The 14,981-nt window shown below is 47.0% G+C and overlaps 1 protein-coding gene across 3 annotated transcripts in view; it reads left to right on the top strand.

Moving 5' to 3' along the window:
- The window catches only part of CWC27 (CWC27 spliceosome associated cyclophilin), a 183,999-nt gene that overhangs the window by 146,520 nt on the left and 22,498 nt on the right, over positions 1–14,981 (top strand). For 2 of the 3 annotated variants that reach the window (XM_067569143.1, XM_067569145.1), the window contains one exon: positions 6,526–6,629. The exons of the other annotated variant lie outside the window; for it this stretch is intronic. In XM_067569143.1, the coding sequence (XP_067425244.1) occupies positions 6,526–6,629 (104 nt within the window). The remainder of the gene's footprint in view (positions 1–6,525; positions 6,630–14,981) is intronic. 3 annotated transcript variants of the gene reach the window in all.

The following is a 14,981-nucleotide window of genomic DNA, read 5'->3' as shown; positions in this document are numbered from 1 at the left end:
GCCCCGTGCACAGATCCCCGGAACTTTTTTCCCTTAGCTAGCCCCATAGGGTCAGCTCCGGCGCCCCCTGGAGTACCGCGCTCATGCCGTGGTACATAGGGCGCTGCTGACCCTGCAGCCCCTCAGTTCCTTCTTTCCACCTGTGACGGTCACACGGAACGTCTGCCTCTTGCATTCAAACTCAAGTAGCATCCCTTAGTGTTAGCCTTTATTATTAGAGTTGTTGTTTTTGAATAGAATAGTTAGCAGTTAGTTAAAAGGTAGTTAGTGCCCTTAGGGGCTGGAGCGGAGCCATGCCTGGCTCCACAGGCTTTAAAGCCTGCACTCAATGTGCAAAAGCCTTTCCTGTAAACAACCCTCATGATCGTTGCCTCCGATGCCTCGGAGAGCAACACAGGAAAGAAAAATGTAAAATTTGTAGGTCCTTTAAACCGAGGACCCAAAAGGAGAGGGACGCCCGTTTAAAGGCGATCCTGATGGAATCCGCGCTTCGGCCGGACTCTGAACCGTCGCGCTCCCCGGCGGCACCGAGCATCTCCTCAGTACGGAGCGCTCCGCCAGCACCGACATCGGCACCGACATCATTGGCACCGAGGAAGAAGAAGCGGCACATGGACTCCCCCCTGCTACCGGGAAAGCAGGGGATCCAACAGGAGATGCCCAAGCCACGTGCCGTGGAGAGTACTCCAGTACCGGCATCTCCTCGCAGAGAGCCTCCCCCGACTCCTGGGGAGCGCCTCTGCAAGGGCCGTCGACACCGGAGGCTTTTGCTGCGGCACGCGCCCTCATGGGCCTGACTACGCCTCCGTCCCCCCCCCCCTTGGCCGAGGGTTCCGGGACCTGTGTCTCGGGGTAAACCCGCGTTGGGTTACCCCGGTGGGTGGAGGAGACAGGAGTCGAGGTCTCCCCCCAGACGGCCAGGGAGGGTAGAGAGTGCGGGCTCCCCTCCCAGCTCTGACTCCGGGTCGTCCAGCTCCCCTGCACCGCAGCACCGAGGGCGGCCCAGGGAAAAACGCTCGAGGCGAAGGTGGTACAGTTCCGCCTCGAGTGGGGACCTGAGCATGGGCTTTGGCACTCCGGTGCGGAGCCCGGATAAACATTGTTCCCCAGCACCGACTGCCTTGACGCAGACCGCATCAATGTCACTGCCTTCTTCGGCACCGAGATTTGTGTCGGCACCGTCGGCACCGCTTGCACCGCCTCCGTCGTCGACACCACCTGTCTCGACACTGTCTGTCTCAGCACCAACCATCTTGGCACCGAGCGCCGCAGCACCGACGTCGCGCTCCAGATCCACGTCGCGATGTCGCCGACGTCATCGCTCCCGATCTAGGTCTGGGAAGTACCGCCGCAAGTTGTCTAGAGGGAGAGGTCGTGACAGCTACAGCTCTTCCAGCAGCTCCTCCCCTCACCGGCACCGCAGACGTCGGCACCGAAGGTCCTCCTCCTCTAGGAGCCGCTCCCCTTCCAGAGCCCATAAGCACAGGTTGAGTGGCTCGGGCTCCAATGGGGGAAGGATGGAGATAACTCAACAGGCTCCTGCACCGGCACCTGCATGGCCCCAAGGCCCCTGGCAATGGCCATATTGGGGACCGTGGGGTACTCAGATGGGGCCGGGGACTGCCTCTGCTCATACCTCGGTGGCCCCACCAATGCCCCCCACAACAGACCCACAGGAGGGTCACCCCTCAGAGGAGGGGTCTGACCCAGAGGAAGGGCCTTCCACAGGACCCATTCCACAATCCTCCTCCTCCTCTCCAGATGAGGCGGCGGTCAGAGACACTAGGGCCCCCCTCTTTGATTTCAGGGGCCACCAGGACCTTCTGAGGAGGGTGGCTGATAACCTCGGTCTGGAGATTAAGGAGCTGTCGGAGGAGGAGGATCCCCTATTTGGTGTTTCAGACACAGCAGGCCCATCACGCCTAGCCTGCCTGTTCATGAGAGGGTCATGAAAATAGCAAAAACCCTCTGGCAAACTCCCTCCTCAGTAGCTCCCACTTCGAAGGGGGCTGAGAGAAAGTACTATGTTCCAAAGGAGGGGTTTGAATTCCTATATACTCATCCCGCTCCAGGTTCACTCATAGTGGACGCAGTGAACCAGCGGGACCGCCAGGATGGCCAGGGCAACACCCCTAAAGACAAGGACAGCAAAAAGCTGGACCTTTTTGGGCGCAAGATGTATTCCACTGCGGCCCTACAACTGAGGGTAGCAAATCATCAGGCCCTCATGGGAAAATACAATTTGAACCTCTGGTCCTCGCTACAGAGGTTCTCCTCGGGGCTGCCCCCGGACCAGGCCACAGACTTTGCCACTGTATTGCAGGAGGGAGTGGCGGTAGCTAGGGCGGCTCTGCAGTCCGCCAGCGATGCAGCGGATACAGCCAGCAGGGTGATCACTTCGGCCATCGTCATGCACCGCTGCTCCTGGCTCCAAGCCTCAGGTCTGTCCCAGGAGGTCCAACAATCAATTCAGGACCTTCCCTTTGACTATTCCGACCTCTTTTCTGAGAGGACCGATGAAAAGCTGCACGCTTTAAAGGACTCACGGGCCACCCTGAGATCCCTTGGACTCTATACACCTCAGGCCTCGAGGCGCCAGAACCGGCCCCAGGCACAGAGGCAGCAGCAACCTCTACTGAGGCTGCCCCCTAGACCTACTCAGCCCAGGAGGGGTAGGGAAAGGTACCGGGCGCCTAACTGCCGCGACCGGCGGGGACCCCATCAGGGGTCACAACAAGGCCCTAACAAGAGCAATGTACCCCATAAGAAGTTTTGACGGGGTGCACAAGGGCGGCACTTCTTTCCCCCCCCCGGATCAGTCCAAACCCTTTTACCACAGGCTTCGGCCATACCTAGCCAAATGGGAAGTCATCACCACCGACCAATGGGTCCTCGGCATAGTTCGCAGGGGCTATGCATTACAGCTCATGGTTTTCCCCCCAAATTTTCCCCCAACCCAGTCCCTCTTCAGGGACACCTCTCACGAGCAACTCCTCATACAAGAGGTCAATTCCCTCCTCATGCTAGGTGCGATAGAGGAGGTTCCTATACAGGAACAGGGAAGGGGATTCTACTTTCGGTACTTTCTAATCCCCAAGGCCAAGGGGGGCCTGAGGCCAATCCTGGACCTACGCCGCCTGAACAAGTTTATCAGGTGGACCAGATTCCACATGGTTTCCCTAGCCTCCATCATTCCCACCCTAGATCCAGGGGACTGGTATGCCGCCCTCGACCTGAAGAATGCGTATTTTCATATAACCATCCTTCCAGGCCACAGGAAGTTATTAAGATTTATGGTAGCTGGATTCCACTACCAGTTTTTTGCCCTGCCATTTGGCCTTTCATCCGTGCCAAGGGTATTCACAAAATGCATGGCAGTGGTAGCGGCCCACCTGCACCGCAGAGGGGTCCAGATTTTCCCCTACCTGGACGATTGGCTGATCCAGGGCAAGTCCAGGGCCCATGTCAAGGACAGCCTGGCCCTTACCTGCGCCACATGCACCAGACTGGGGTAGCTCATCAACGAGCAGAAGTCTACTTTCACCCCGGTGCAGCGCATAGAGTTTATAGGGGCCATCTTAGATGCACGAGAGGCCAGAGCCTTCCTTCCTCAGACCCGGTTTGAGACCATGACCGCCATAATCAGCGATCTCCACAGGTCCCCTACGACGACAGCCAGGCATTGCCTTCAGCTGTTGGGACATATGGCGGCATGTACTTATGTGGTGAGGCTGGCTCGCCTCAAGTTAAGGCCTCTTCAAGGGTGGCTGGCCTCAGTGTATGTACCGGCCAGGCACTGGCTAAACAAGGTAGTGACGGTCCCCGCCCAGGTATTGTCCTCCCTGGATTGGTGGAAGGACCCAGGGGAGGTGCTGAGAGGTGTTCCCTTCAGGGACTTGGCTCCCTCAGTGACGTTAATAACGGACGCCTCGGACGACAGTTGGGGGGCCCACATCAGCAGAAACCTGAGCACCCAGGGGCTATGATCAATAGATGAGAAAGCTCTCCATATAAACGTCAGAGAGCTCAGAGCAGTCCGCTTGGCCTGCAAAGTCTTCATCAACTTCCTGAGGGGCAGGACAATTCAGGTCCTTACAGACAATACGGCGGCCATGTTTTATATCAACAGACAAGGGGGAGCACGCTCATCAGCCCTTTGCCAAGAAGTCATTTGTCTTTGGGATTTTGCCATGATGCATGATTTTCACATCTCTGCCTCTCACCTCCCGGGGGTCAGGAACGACGAGGCAGACTGCCTCAGCAGGTCGTTCTTACCCCGACACGACTGGTCACTGCACCCGGAGGCGGTGACTTCAGTCTTCCAGAAGTGGGGGGTTCCCCAACTGGACCTGTTCGCTTCGTCCTGGAATAGGAAGTGCCCGAGGTTCTGCTCGCTCCGAGGTCGCGAGCCGGGCTCCCTTTCCAACGCGTTCCTCCTAGACTGGATGGGGCCCCTCCTGTATGCGTTTCCCCCCATCCCACTCCTGCCCAAGGTCCTCTTGAAAATCAAGAGGGACAGAGCGGATATGATACTGATTGCGCCAGCGTGGCCACGACAGCATTGGTACAGTATGCTGCTCAACCTGTCAATCGACACGCCGCTCCCACTTCCGAGGCTCTACGACCTGCTCTCACAGGACCAGGGTCGCCTGCTGCACCCGGACTTGGACTCCCTCCACCTGACGGCATGGAGACTCTGTGGCTGACGGAGGGAGAGAGAGCCTGCTCGGCGCAGGTCCAACATATCCTGCTGGGCAGCAGAAAACCTTCCACCCAGGTCGTGTACCGGGCCAAGTGGAAGCGTTTTACTTGTTGGGCGGAATCCTGGGGTGTCCCACCGTCCAGCTCGCCCATACAGGCGATATTGGAGTATCTACTCCACCTAAAGCTCCAGGGCCTAGCACTGGCGTCCCTGAAAGTGCACCTGGCAGCTATCTCGGCCTTCCACCAGCCGATGGAGGGGCATTCACTGTTCTCCCACCCCATGTCAGTTAGGTTCCTCAAAGGGGTGGAGAGGCTGTATCCCCAGGTCCGTGACCCGGTGCCTCCCTGGGATTTAAATCTGGTCCTCGCCATGTTGACAGGACCCCCCTTCGAGCCCATGGCTACATGCCCGCTGCTCGTCCTGTCCTGGAAGGTAGCCTTCCTCGTGGCCATTACATTGGCTAGGAGGGTCTCTGAACTCAGAGCTTTAACATCAGAGCCCCCCTACACGGTCTTCTATAAAGATAAAGTCCAACTGAGGCCCCACCCAGCCTTCTTACCTAAGGTGGTGTCTCAGTTCCACTATAACCAGAATATCTTCCTCCCCATGTTTTTTCCAAAACCACATGGTTCGGAGGAGGAGCGGAGATGGCACCTGCTGGATGTCAGACGAGCCCTGGCCTTCTACATCGAGCGGACCAGGCCATTCCGGAAGTCGACGCAGCTGTTCGTGGCGGTAGCAGACCAGATGAAGGGTTCACCTGTCTCCACCCAGTGCATCTCCACTTGGATCACCGCCTGCATCAAGACCTGCTACGAGCGGGCGAAGGTGCCGCTTCCAGGAGCTGTGACAGCACACTCAACCAGAGCCCAGGCCTCATCGGCGGCCTTCCTAGGAGGAGTGCCCCTGCAGGACATCTGCAGAGCAGCGACCTGGTCATTGGTCCACACCTTCACGTCCCACTATGCCATCATGCAGCAGGTGAGAGAGGACGCAGGATTCGGCAGAGCAGTACTGGCGAGAGTAGCTCAACGCTGACTCCTACCCACCTCCAAGGTATGGCTATTTAATCACCTATACTGAAATGGATATGAGCAATCACTCGAAGAGAGAAAACAGGGTTACTTACCAGTAACTGTTGTTCTTCGAGATGTGTTGCTCATATCCATTCCAAACCCACCCTCCGTCCCCACTGTCGGAGTCGGCAGAAAGAAGGGACTGAAGGGCTGCAGGGTCAGCAGCGCCCTATGTACCACGGCATGAGCGCCGTATTCCAGGGGGCGCCGGAGCTGACCCTACGGGGCTAGCTAAGGGAAAAAAGTTCCAGGGATCTGTGCACGGGGTGTGCACACACTTATACTGGAATGGATATGAACAACACATCTCGAAGGACAACAGTTACTGGTAAGTAACCCTGTTTTATAACTTCTACTATATACTAACAGCACTGTATAGTTTATATCCACTTTCATATATTATCTGGAGGTTGTTTTTTGCAGGAAGATTATTAAGTTATCATTTGCTGTTTGTCAAAATTATAGGAAATGACCACATTAAAAGCCAATGTTTTCATTCAGTTTGTTACACCACACCATGCCTCCCAACACATACATTATATGGTCATGTCAGAAAGCTCAGCATGGGAATCACTGAAGGTGCTAGGGAATTTGTGAACTGTGTGGGAGTATTTTCCTCAAATATTTCTTTTTAACAATTTCTTATCCATCTCACTTTACTACGCCTTATGTAATCCAAACATAAGTGTATTGCATATTTTATTGTTACAAAAATTCAGTAAAACAGAAGATATTTAATTTCAGACGCTGGCATTGCTGGACCAATTCAAGTCAAAGCTAACTCAAGCAATAGCAGACACTCCTGAAAAAGAAATTTCTGAACCTGAAGTAGAGGATGATGAAGGATGGTAAGGATTTTTAATGATTTATATTAGGGAAGAGCAAATCTGATTAGGAAAAATAAGACCTACTCCAAATTTTCACCCATCTCTGAACCTCTTTTCAATTTAGTAAGTCTTTAAACATCTCACTTATCTGTAGTGGTAGGTTCTCTTCTAGAGAAGGCCAGATAGTGTGCTTCCCTTCCTCCTGCTTCAGGGCCCTTTCAGGAGGAAGCAAGGTAGTTTGTTTTCATTGCCAGTGACAGTTATCCCCAAAGTAAGTAGCTATGTAGCAGCAACCAGTAGGATCTCAGCTGAGATTCTGCTCCCTTCAAATTTAGTGCTTGTCTATACAGCGATTTAATGCACAGCAAGCTGGCATGCACATCTACTACAGCACATTAGCCTGCCATGCAGTAAATGGCTATATGGATCCTGCTGCCATACTCTAAAAGTTCCCTGGTACACTTTGATCTGCTGTTTTGAAAAACAAGGGAACTTTTAGTGCAGGGTAGCAGAATACACATGGCACTCAGTGTGTGGCAGACAAGATCATTGTAGAATCACACCCTGGCTTGCCATACACTTAATCACTGTATAAACAAATTCTTAGTGATATTTTGTACTTTAATCCATTGCAAATTGACATTACCTGCATCTGAAATTTCACAGCTAATGTAATCTTACTCACTCTGAAGTATACTCTTCAGAAGCAACAGAGCCACCAACTTTCCAGTGAGCTAGTATAGCAGGATTCAGCTAAGTGATATCAGTATCTTACTTCCTTATTGCTACCCTGGAAAGTAGGGAAGACCATACAATGTCCCTCTGAAGAGCCTGGTGTGTAGCATCAGAGTTCAGGGGAACCACGGCCTATTGGAAGGGATGAGGTGTGATCCAACGAAGAAGAGAGCCTGTCAGATTATGTGTAGTAAGAATTAGCTTCTAACTTTTAGATATTTACACTTTTGCTCATGTCTCATTTATATACTATGTATATTAAAGTGTTTATGCCTATGACAATCTGCCTAATAGCATATTTATTATTTATCTTCACGTGTATTATCAAGATATATAAATGTATTAGCTGAAGGAGCCACACTAGTGTACACCATTCCTACTGCATTTTCCATTCCTGTTGGAAATGGATTTTTGCTTTATTGTTGACATTGGGAAGTCCTGACTCCCAGAACCATATACTCACTTCCCAAAGTGCTTTTTTTTTTTTACAGAAATATATGGGACAGTGTCATTTTACTATTATAACTATTTCCATGCTTTTTGACATAATGTTACTTTTGGAAATATTGAAGTTTGTTAGTTTAATAAGCCAGGAGGCACATCCTCAGCTAGTGTATAGCTCCATAGACTTAAATGGAGCGATGACAATTTACACCAGAATCATCAGAATATTTTTTCCTGTTTCTCTCATAATTTAAACTTACTGGTGTCATGGGGATATATAATACGTCATATCCAGAGGTGGTTATCAGTGCTAACCTAAAATAATCTAAATAGTAAGTTCTCACACAAAGTAGTAAGCACCATAGGCAGCTTTATGGCCCCTGAATGCTCACTGTGCTGCCATTTCAAAGTTTTGAGTAAATATGTGTCTCAGTTCAGGGCAACTACATCTGTATATCCCCTCCATGGTCCCCTGAGAGCTCCAAGTTTAGGCTCCCGACTCCTCAGCCATCACCTCTTTTGGGCAGAGACCTGCATCTCTGTCCCTCCTGATTGGGGTTTTTCCAGGCAGCACAATTCTTTGCCTCCATCGTGATATCCTCAGCAAGCCAGACCACCCAAAAGGCCAGCATCTGCACTTTGCTTTCTAGAGGTTATGAACAGCATAATTGCCTGTAGTTTTAAGTTACCACACAGCTCTTTATAAGCAAACATGTTTATTCTTAAAGTGAAAGCATTACAGAGAAAACATTAAAAACCATAACATAACCTCAACAAATGCTAAAAAGCTTATCAGAAGTCAACCCAACTGCAGCCTGGAACTATGTCACTTCAAAATCCACAACTGAATTTTTCTTATGGTTACAAGTTCGTAACTGTCTCAGATTCAGAAACAGAAACAGGCTGGGCAGAGCAGCCATTTCTTTATACAACTCAGTCCTTTGAAGTTGGCCTTCGGTAACAGATAATCGGGCAGGACCCTCTCCACAGGGCATAATTTCAAAAGGCTGGGTTTTTGCATAACCAGAGATGGGGCATTTGCATTCACCTCTCCCTACATATTCCCCAGGAAAACTATTAACACTTTCTTTTTCAAAAGTTTATTATTGTCTGATACAATGGTCAATATAGTCCTTTGAACCCCTATATCACATCTCCCACTTCAAGAGGTTACATACAATCCTGGCCCACAATAATATTTAACCATTCATTTAATACAGTGGACCCCAAAGATACTTAAATTTAACTCAGTAAGGTTTCCCAAGGATATGGCAGGAAATTGTTATATCTGTCACAGGCGCACCATAAGGAGCTTTATAGTCCTTGAATGCAACCTGTGCTGCTAGTTCAAAGTTTTCAGTAAATATTTTCTGGCAGATAAATATTATAGCACTATAATATACATATTTCTCTGGTGAAAGTCTTATATATTTGCTTATGGTATTTTTTAACATCTGAGAAGTGGCTTTAGACCCCTTCTAATCCTGTACCTATGGTTCCCCATGTCCTAAATCTGACCAAAACAAATTCAGAGGGATATTGTGAAGGCGGACATGAACTCTACTGCAATAAATTAGACTAGAGGATGATATTCTGGGCCTCTGTTGAATAAAAAATTGCCACTAGTGCCACACTTTACAGTGGTTTTAGGATGTGTACTGTGGGCAAGTATGAGACAACTAGAAGTGTGAAAAAATATATTTATAACTGTTTGTAAAATTGACAAGAAAATCATTGTTCAGGTATTCTGTGGGTTTCTGCTCTGCAAAAGATAGTTTTATAGATTAAAGCTACTTGCATCTTAGCAAATGTTCGCCTTCCATTTTCACTAATGCAAAAAAGCTAAAATGGCATCAAAGGCATACTGCTAAAAATCTTGCAATTCTTTCAAAGCAGGAATGAGTAACAAATGTAACATTAACTCACATTTTTATTTTGGCAGCAAATATTACACATAGTAAAATTTGGGGTTTGCCTACAGTTCTGGAAACTACCAAAATCACGTTCATTTTTGACTTAGGAAGAATTTGAACCTAGTAGATGGAAGTCTAGTGCACAAATTCTCGTGTGTGCATTGTTACCAAGTATATCTGAAAACATTAAAAATGGTAAGAAGAAAGTTTAGGTGACTTTATCGCCTGACATGAGAGGTAAAAATACAGCCTTCCAATGGCCTTGTTTGTTTACAGTCATTAGTTACTTTAACAGATACATCAAGAGCTGTATAGCCATGTAATAAATTTCCAGTGTGTTTAAGATATCATATTACTAGTTATAAAATGTATTAGGTGTGTATGGTTCTTTACAGACAAATAAGTCATGGTCCCTTCTCAAAAAAATGTACAAATCAAGTATAATTTAGAATTTAAAAGCTTGCCTACATGGCCCCACGGTGTGGGCTATGGGGATGTGAGTTGCAGCACACACTGACGTGTTGCAATGTAACTGCCATATGTACATCCTGCTGGCATGAACAAAAAGGTACCTAGTTCATGTTAACATAGTCCTTTTTGAAACTGCTTGTCTATACAGAGCAGTTACAGTGCAACACTTTAGTGTTCGCTGCAGCTCACACACCGGTAGTCCACACTGCAGAGCCATGTAGACAAGCCCTAAGCAGTATATAAACTATATACATACACAAACATTAGAGTGGTTTGGAGATTAAAATTAAACTTTGTTTTCTGGGAGAAGGGTTTGCTCTTTCGTTTCCGTTTCCTTCAGTGCCCTCAGCTGGACTGGGTGATTTGATTCAGTTGTGGCAAGTTCACATTCAAAATTCCTTGTCTCTTACTTTCAACTCACCTCTCAAAAGGCAGTGCTTGTACTTAAAGATGATTTATAGTAAATATTATGAGTGCATGGCATGTGCTTGTGTGATAGGCATAAATTATGTGATTCCTAGGCCATTTTGTCAGTCATGGTTGCTGCTTTTAAGGGAAGTGAAAACTAGCCAGTATGCTGTGCTCTACTGTCAGGGTGTGTTATCTGAGGTAAAATTATTGCCCCTAAAATATTTTTATGTGTCCACATGAGTGGCCACACATTAAGGCATAATTTTCGTTTTCTGTCAAGATAGAAACCATTACCAATTTGTTATGTTTTCTTTTATTTGGCAAACTTTTCTTGTTGCATTTTTGGCTGAGCTGCTGTATTGGCATGGAGCACGGCAGACATCTGGGTACTTTTCAGCAGCATTCTACTTTTTTATGCAAAAAAAGAAAAAAGGAATAAAAGAAATATGACTCTATTGTAAATAGTGTGCATGGTGTTTGATAATTATTACCAGATTTTACTGTCTTAACAAGGCAGTTGAGGAAGTGTTGTTAAGAGATCTAAAGAGAAATACATGATATAGTTTTAATTTTAAATTTAGGAATCCTTACTGGGATATTCTACTGAGGTCCCTAGAATTTTATGACCATTCTGTGGCAGTGATACATGAACTGTCCGCAGCAACAGAATCCATTCTTCTCCCCAGTATTCAAGGAGTCTCAAATTTTCACAACTAGCAATGGACCCTATCTGTAGCCATATAATTAAAAAAACCTTCTATTGCATATAAATACACAGTACATAGTGATAAAAATGGTACTTATATGACCATATATATGAAGTTGATAGGCCATGTTGTGCATTAGATTTTGGCAATAAAAATCTCACAGCACCTGGATGCCTAAGTCAGCTTGATCTGGCTGAAGCATGTAGGTTCTGTAAGAGTTGCTTTGCAAAAACCTAAAAGATCTGGATACAGACTTGGATGGTTTGCACAGACACTGCAGTGTTTCCATTCATTGATGGTGGTATAAAGATCAGCTGCCTTCAGTAACGCTGATCATCAGGTCCTGCTGACTCATCTGCTGACCCTAGAGGGAGGGGATGGAGATGTTGCTTCATTCTTTTCTCTCAGAGATCATGGAGGTAGGTACAGCAGTAGATAGAATAAAAGCCAATTACAGTGGCTTCAGTTAATCCTCTCCAGAGACTGATGATGCGTGACTACTCTTCCTCTAAAGGCCGTCATATGCAGGGTCCCGCAGTGATCCATACTAACCCCTCTTCAGTATCTACATGACACCACTAGGAGAGAGAGTGAGATGTGTTGGGTTCAGCTGCCAACAGTATGCTGATGACACTCAGCTTGTTATATATCAGCATCAACTGTGCAACCACTACCTTTACTAAATATCAGATCGCCTACAAGAAATGAGCCCAGGAATGAAGAGCAGGTGGTATAAGCTGAACCCAGGAAAGGCTTAAGTGATACCAGTCAGAAAGGGGAAATGCTTTGAAGAACTAGCCAAGAAGCTGTTTCCATCTTCCATTGAAGGCATGCAACCCACATTCATCAAAGTGCTGTGAAGCCTTGGGGTCCTGTTTGACTCTTCACTAACCTTGGACAGCCAGATAGCAGAAGAGGACGTGGTCACAGTGATCCATACATTTGTCACCTCCACCTACCATGGATTACTGTAATTCAGAGTGAAGCTGAATGTAAAGATAATGCACCAGCTCCAACTAGTACAGAATGTGGCTGCCCACCCTCTCCATTGCTTAGGCCACCGTGAGCACATCAAGTCCATGCTCAAGTCCCTCCAGTAGTCCCAGTCAGCTTCCAATAACAGTTCAGGCTTTGGTCCTAATTTTCTAAGCAATTAATGGATCAAGCCCCAGCTATATTAAAGACCTCATTTCAATCTATGAACTACCACCAACACCTGTGCTCTGGGACAACACAGATCACAAAGCCTGCACTGAAGAGCATGATAGCTGGGAATAACACATTATCCGTCAAGGTCCTGCTATGGAACAAATGTCCAGAGGATATCAGGAAAATCCAGAGTTGGGAAATGCAGCCAAACCTCCTCCTTCAAAAAAGCCTTTTCACCCCAAGAACGACATTGGCAACACTGACCCACTAAACCTGTACCAATCAAAAAATTAGATATAAAAAAATCAAAACCAAAAACCTGGCCCCAAGCAGACTTTTGATCCAAAAGGGAGAAATGCTAAAGACTCTATAAAGTCCACTGGAAACTTCACTACTGTTACTGATTATATATGGAAGTGCAAGGTACACAAATATTACGGTGATGGGTGTCAGTATAAAACTCTAAGACAGATAGTAGATGGATAAATAGGTAATTATGGTCAAATTGTTCCACTTCCTCTCAGATGTAGGGAACTCTGGGGTTCCAGCTTGTCATCGCTCTTATTCAACATGCATATGGGTTAGGAGCTATAGCGAGGAGACAGGGGTTGCAGTGTTTTCAGTCTGCAGATGACACCCAGATTTCTCCTTTAAGTATTATAAGTATGGCTTCACATTTTGGGGGAATGTGTCTGTGTAGACCCCAGAAGCTGGGGCCAAACACAGGGGAACACACACCTTGTCCTGGGCCTTGATACAGCTCACGTGAGGCCATATAAAAAGCATGATTCGCCACACACCTCATTTCCTTACAAACCCCAAAGCAGCAAGTTGGACGGTCTCTCTGTTCTCTCCTCCTCTGTTTTGACTGCTTCTGGATAATTAGGGTTTGCCCTTAGTTTCACTGTAGAATAGTTTTTCTTCAGTTCCTCAGAAAAAACAAGAAAAGAAAACAAAGAGAAATCCTAATCCTACCTCAGGGCAGCACTGCATTAGCAGAACCCATTACAAAGAAGGGATAAAAGAATTCTCTCTCTTGTGGATCCAGGTTTCCTATATTGGATCCTTATACCCACTGCTAAGGTGCTTGGGTGAGGTTCATTGTCTACACCATTGTTCTTTCTGCCTCAGCTTTACAGATTGGGCTCAGAAAGACCATGAGTTTTGCCTCCATTCCATCCCAATGGAGACAGATTTGAGATGTAGGATGATGGATCTGGAGTCTGAACTGATTCCACCTTCTTCTCCTCCTGGAAGTGTGAAGAGAAAGAATCTGGTGCCAAAAGACATTCTCTACAGGCCTTTTTGACACCATCTTATAGGCCTGTACTAATCCCAGATTCTGGTCAAAGATGCTCTTCATTGGTATCAATAGTCTATGAGAAGAGAAAGAAGAGACAGTAGCAGCAGTATTCTCAAGACTGTGTAGGCTCCTCTTCTGCTTTCAAGAAGACTGGAACCATGAGTCTGTTGGTGCTAAGAGATCTACTGCACTTTAATGGAAAGCCGCTGTAAAAGGAACCACATTCTGTGGTGCAGAAGTACATCTTGGTGTGATTATCAAATTATCTGGTGCTGCCCAATTAATTCAGTCTTTTCATACTCCATCACAGGTTCTGAGTCCAATTCCATGCCTAGAGCCCAACTCCTTGTAGACAGTAATCCTGACAATTCTTCTGTTTAACAGGAGGAAATTTCAGTTAGTCCAATTTTCATTTTTATCTACTTTACAAGTATTTAACAAATGTGTTACAGTGGCAGCAACTCACCTAAGAAGTCCAGGTATCCACATCTTTCCATATTGCTTATAAAAGGAAAGTTGCCAGAAAAGCTCCATTCTGTTCTGTGCAACACATGAAAGTTCTTTCAATCTCTAAGACTGAGGATAAACCTAGAAAAGTCACAATTCATGATCTCAGCAGATCATGTCCAGTTACAGGCTGTGTTATCACAAAGATTTACCTGGCTTAGCACAGATTTCAAGATATCTTCAGCGCTGTCCACTTGATTCAGAAACAGCTTTGAAACCAACTCTTCAAATTGCTAGGTCTGTCTCTTGGCATTCTCTCTCCTATTAGAGCTGAACAGGGCCAGCATCTCAGCACCTAACTCACACCTAAGCCCTAGCAGGGTTCTCAAATTAGATGTTCCCCTGCCTATCTTGCCTTTGAGGCTCAAACTAGTAAGTGTGGTCTGAGCAGTCAGTTCCTGAAAACCAAAAGCCAGGCTGCTTTGACATGCCTACTCTAGCCTGGGGAATGAAAGAGAAAACACTGCTCTAATTTATGCCATTGAGCACAAAAGTGGATTAAAGTCACATTTGTTCCCCTCTTCTCCAGACTTGAGCCAATGTACATTGGTTAGACTGGAAAATCAGGCCCCATATTGGATCTCTCTTGTTAAAGCCATTGATTTACCAAGCTACCTTTAAAAAAGGAATTATCAAACTATTTCTTTGATTGCTACAGGCCTCTTTAAAGAATAAATTAATGTCAGAGATCTGTATTAAAAACACATTTGAAAGAGGGGGATTTCTATTCTGT

The sequence above is a fragment of the Emydura macquarii genome, unplaced genomic scaffold (genome assembly GCF_026122565.2).
Source record: "Emydura macquarii macquarii isolate MOO-44397 ecotype Brisbane River unplaced genomic scaffold, CSIRO-AGI_Emac_v2 contig_2897, whole genome shotgun sequence".
Taxonomy (NCBI): domain Eukaryota; kingdom Metazoa; phylum Chordata; order Testudines; family Chelidae; genus Emydura; species Emydura macquarii.
This window is presented reverse-complemented; position numbering and strand designations above follow the sequence as displayed.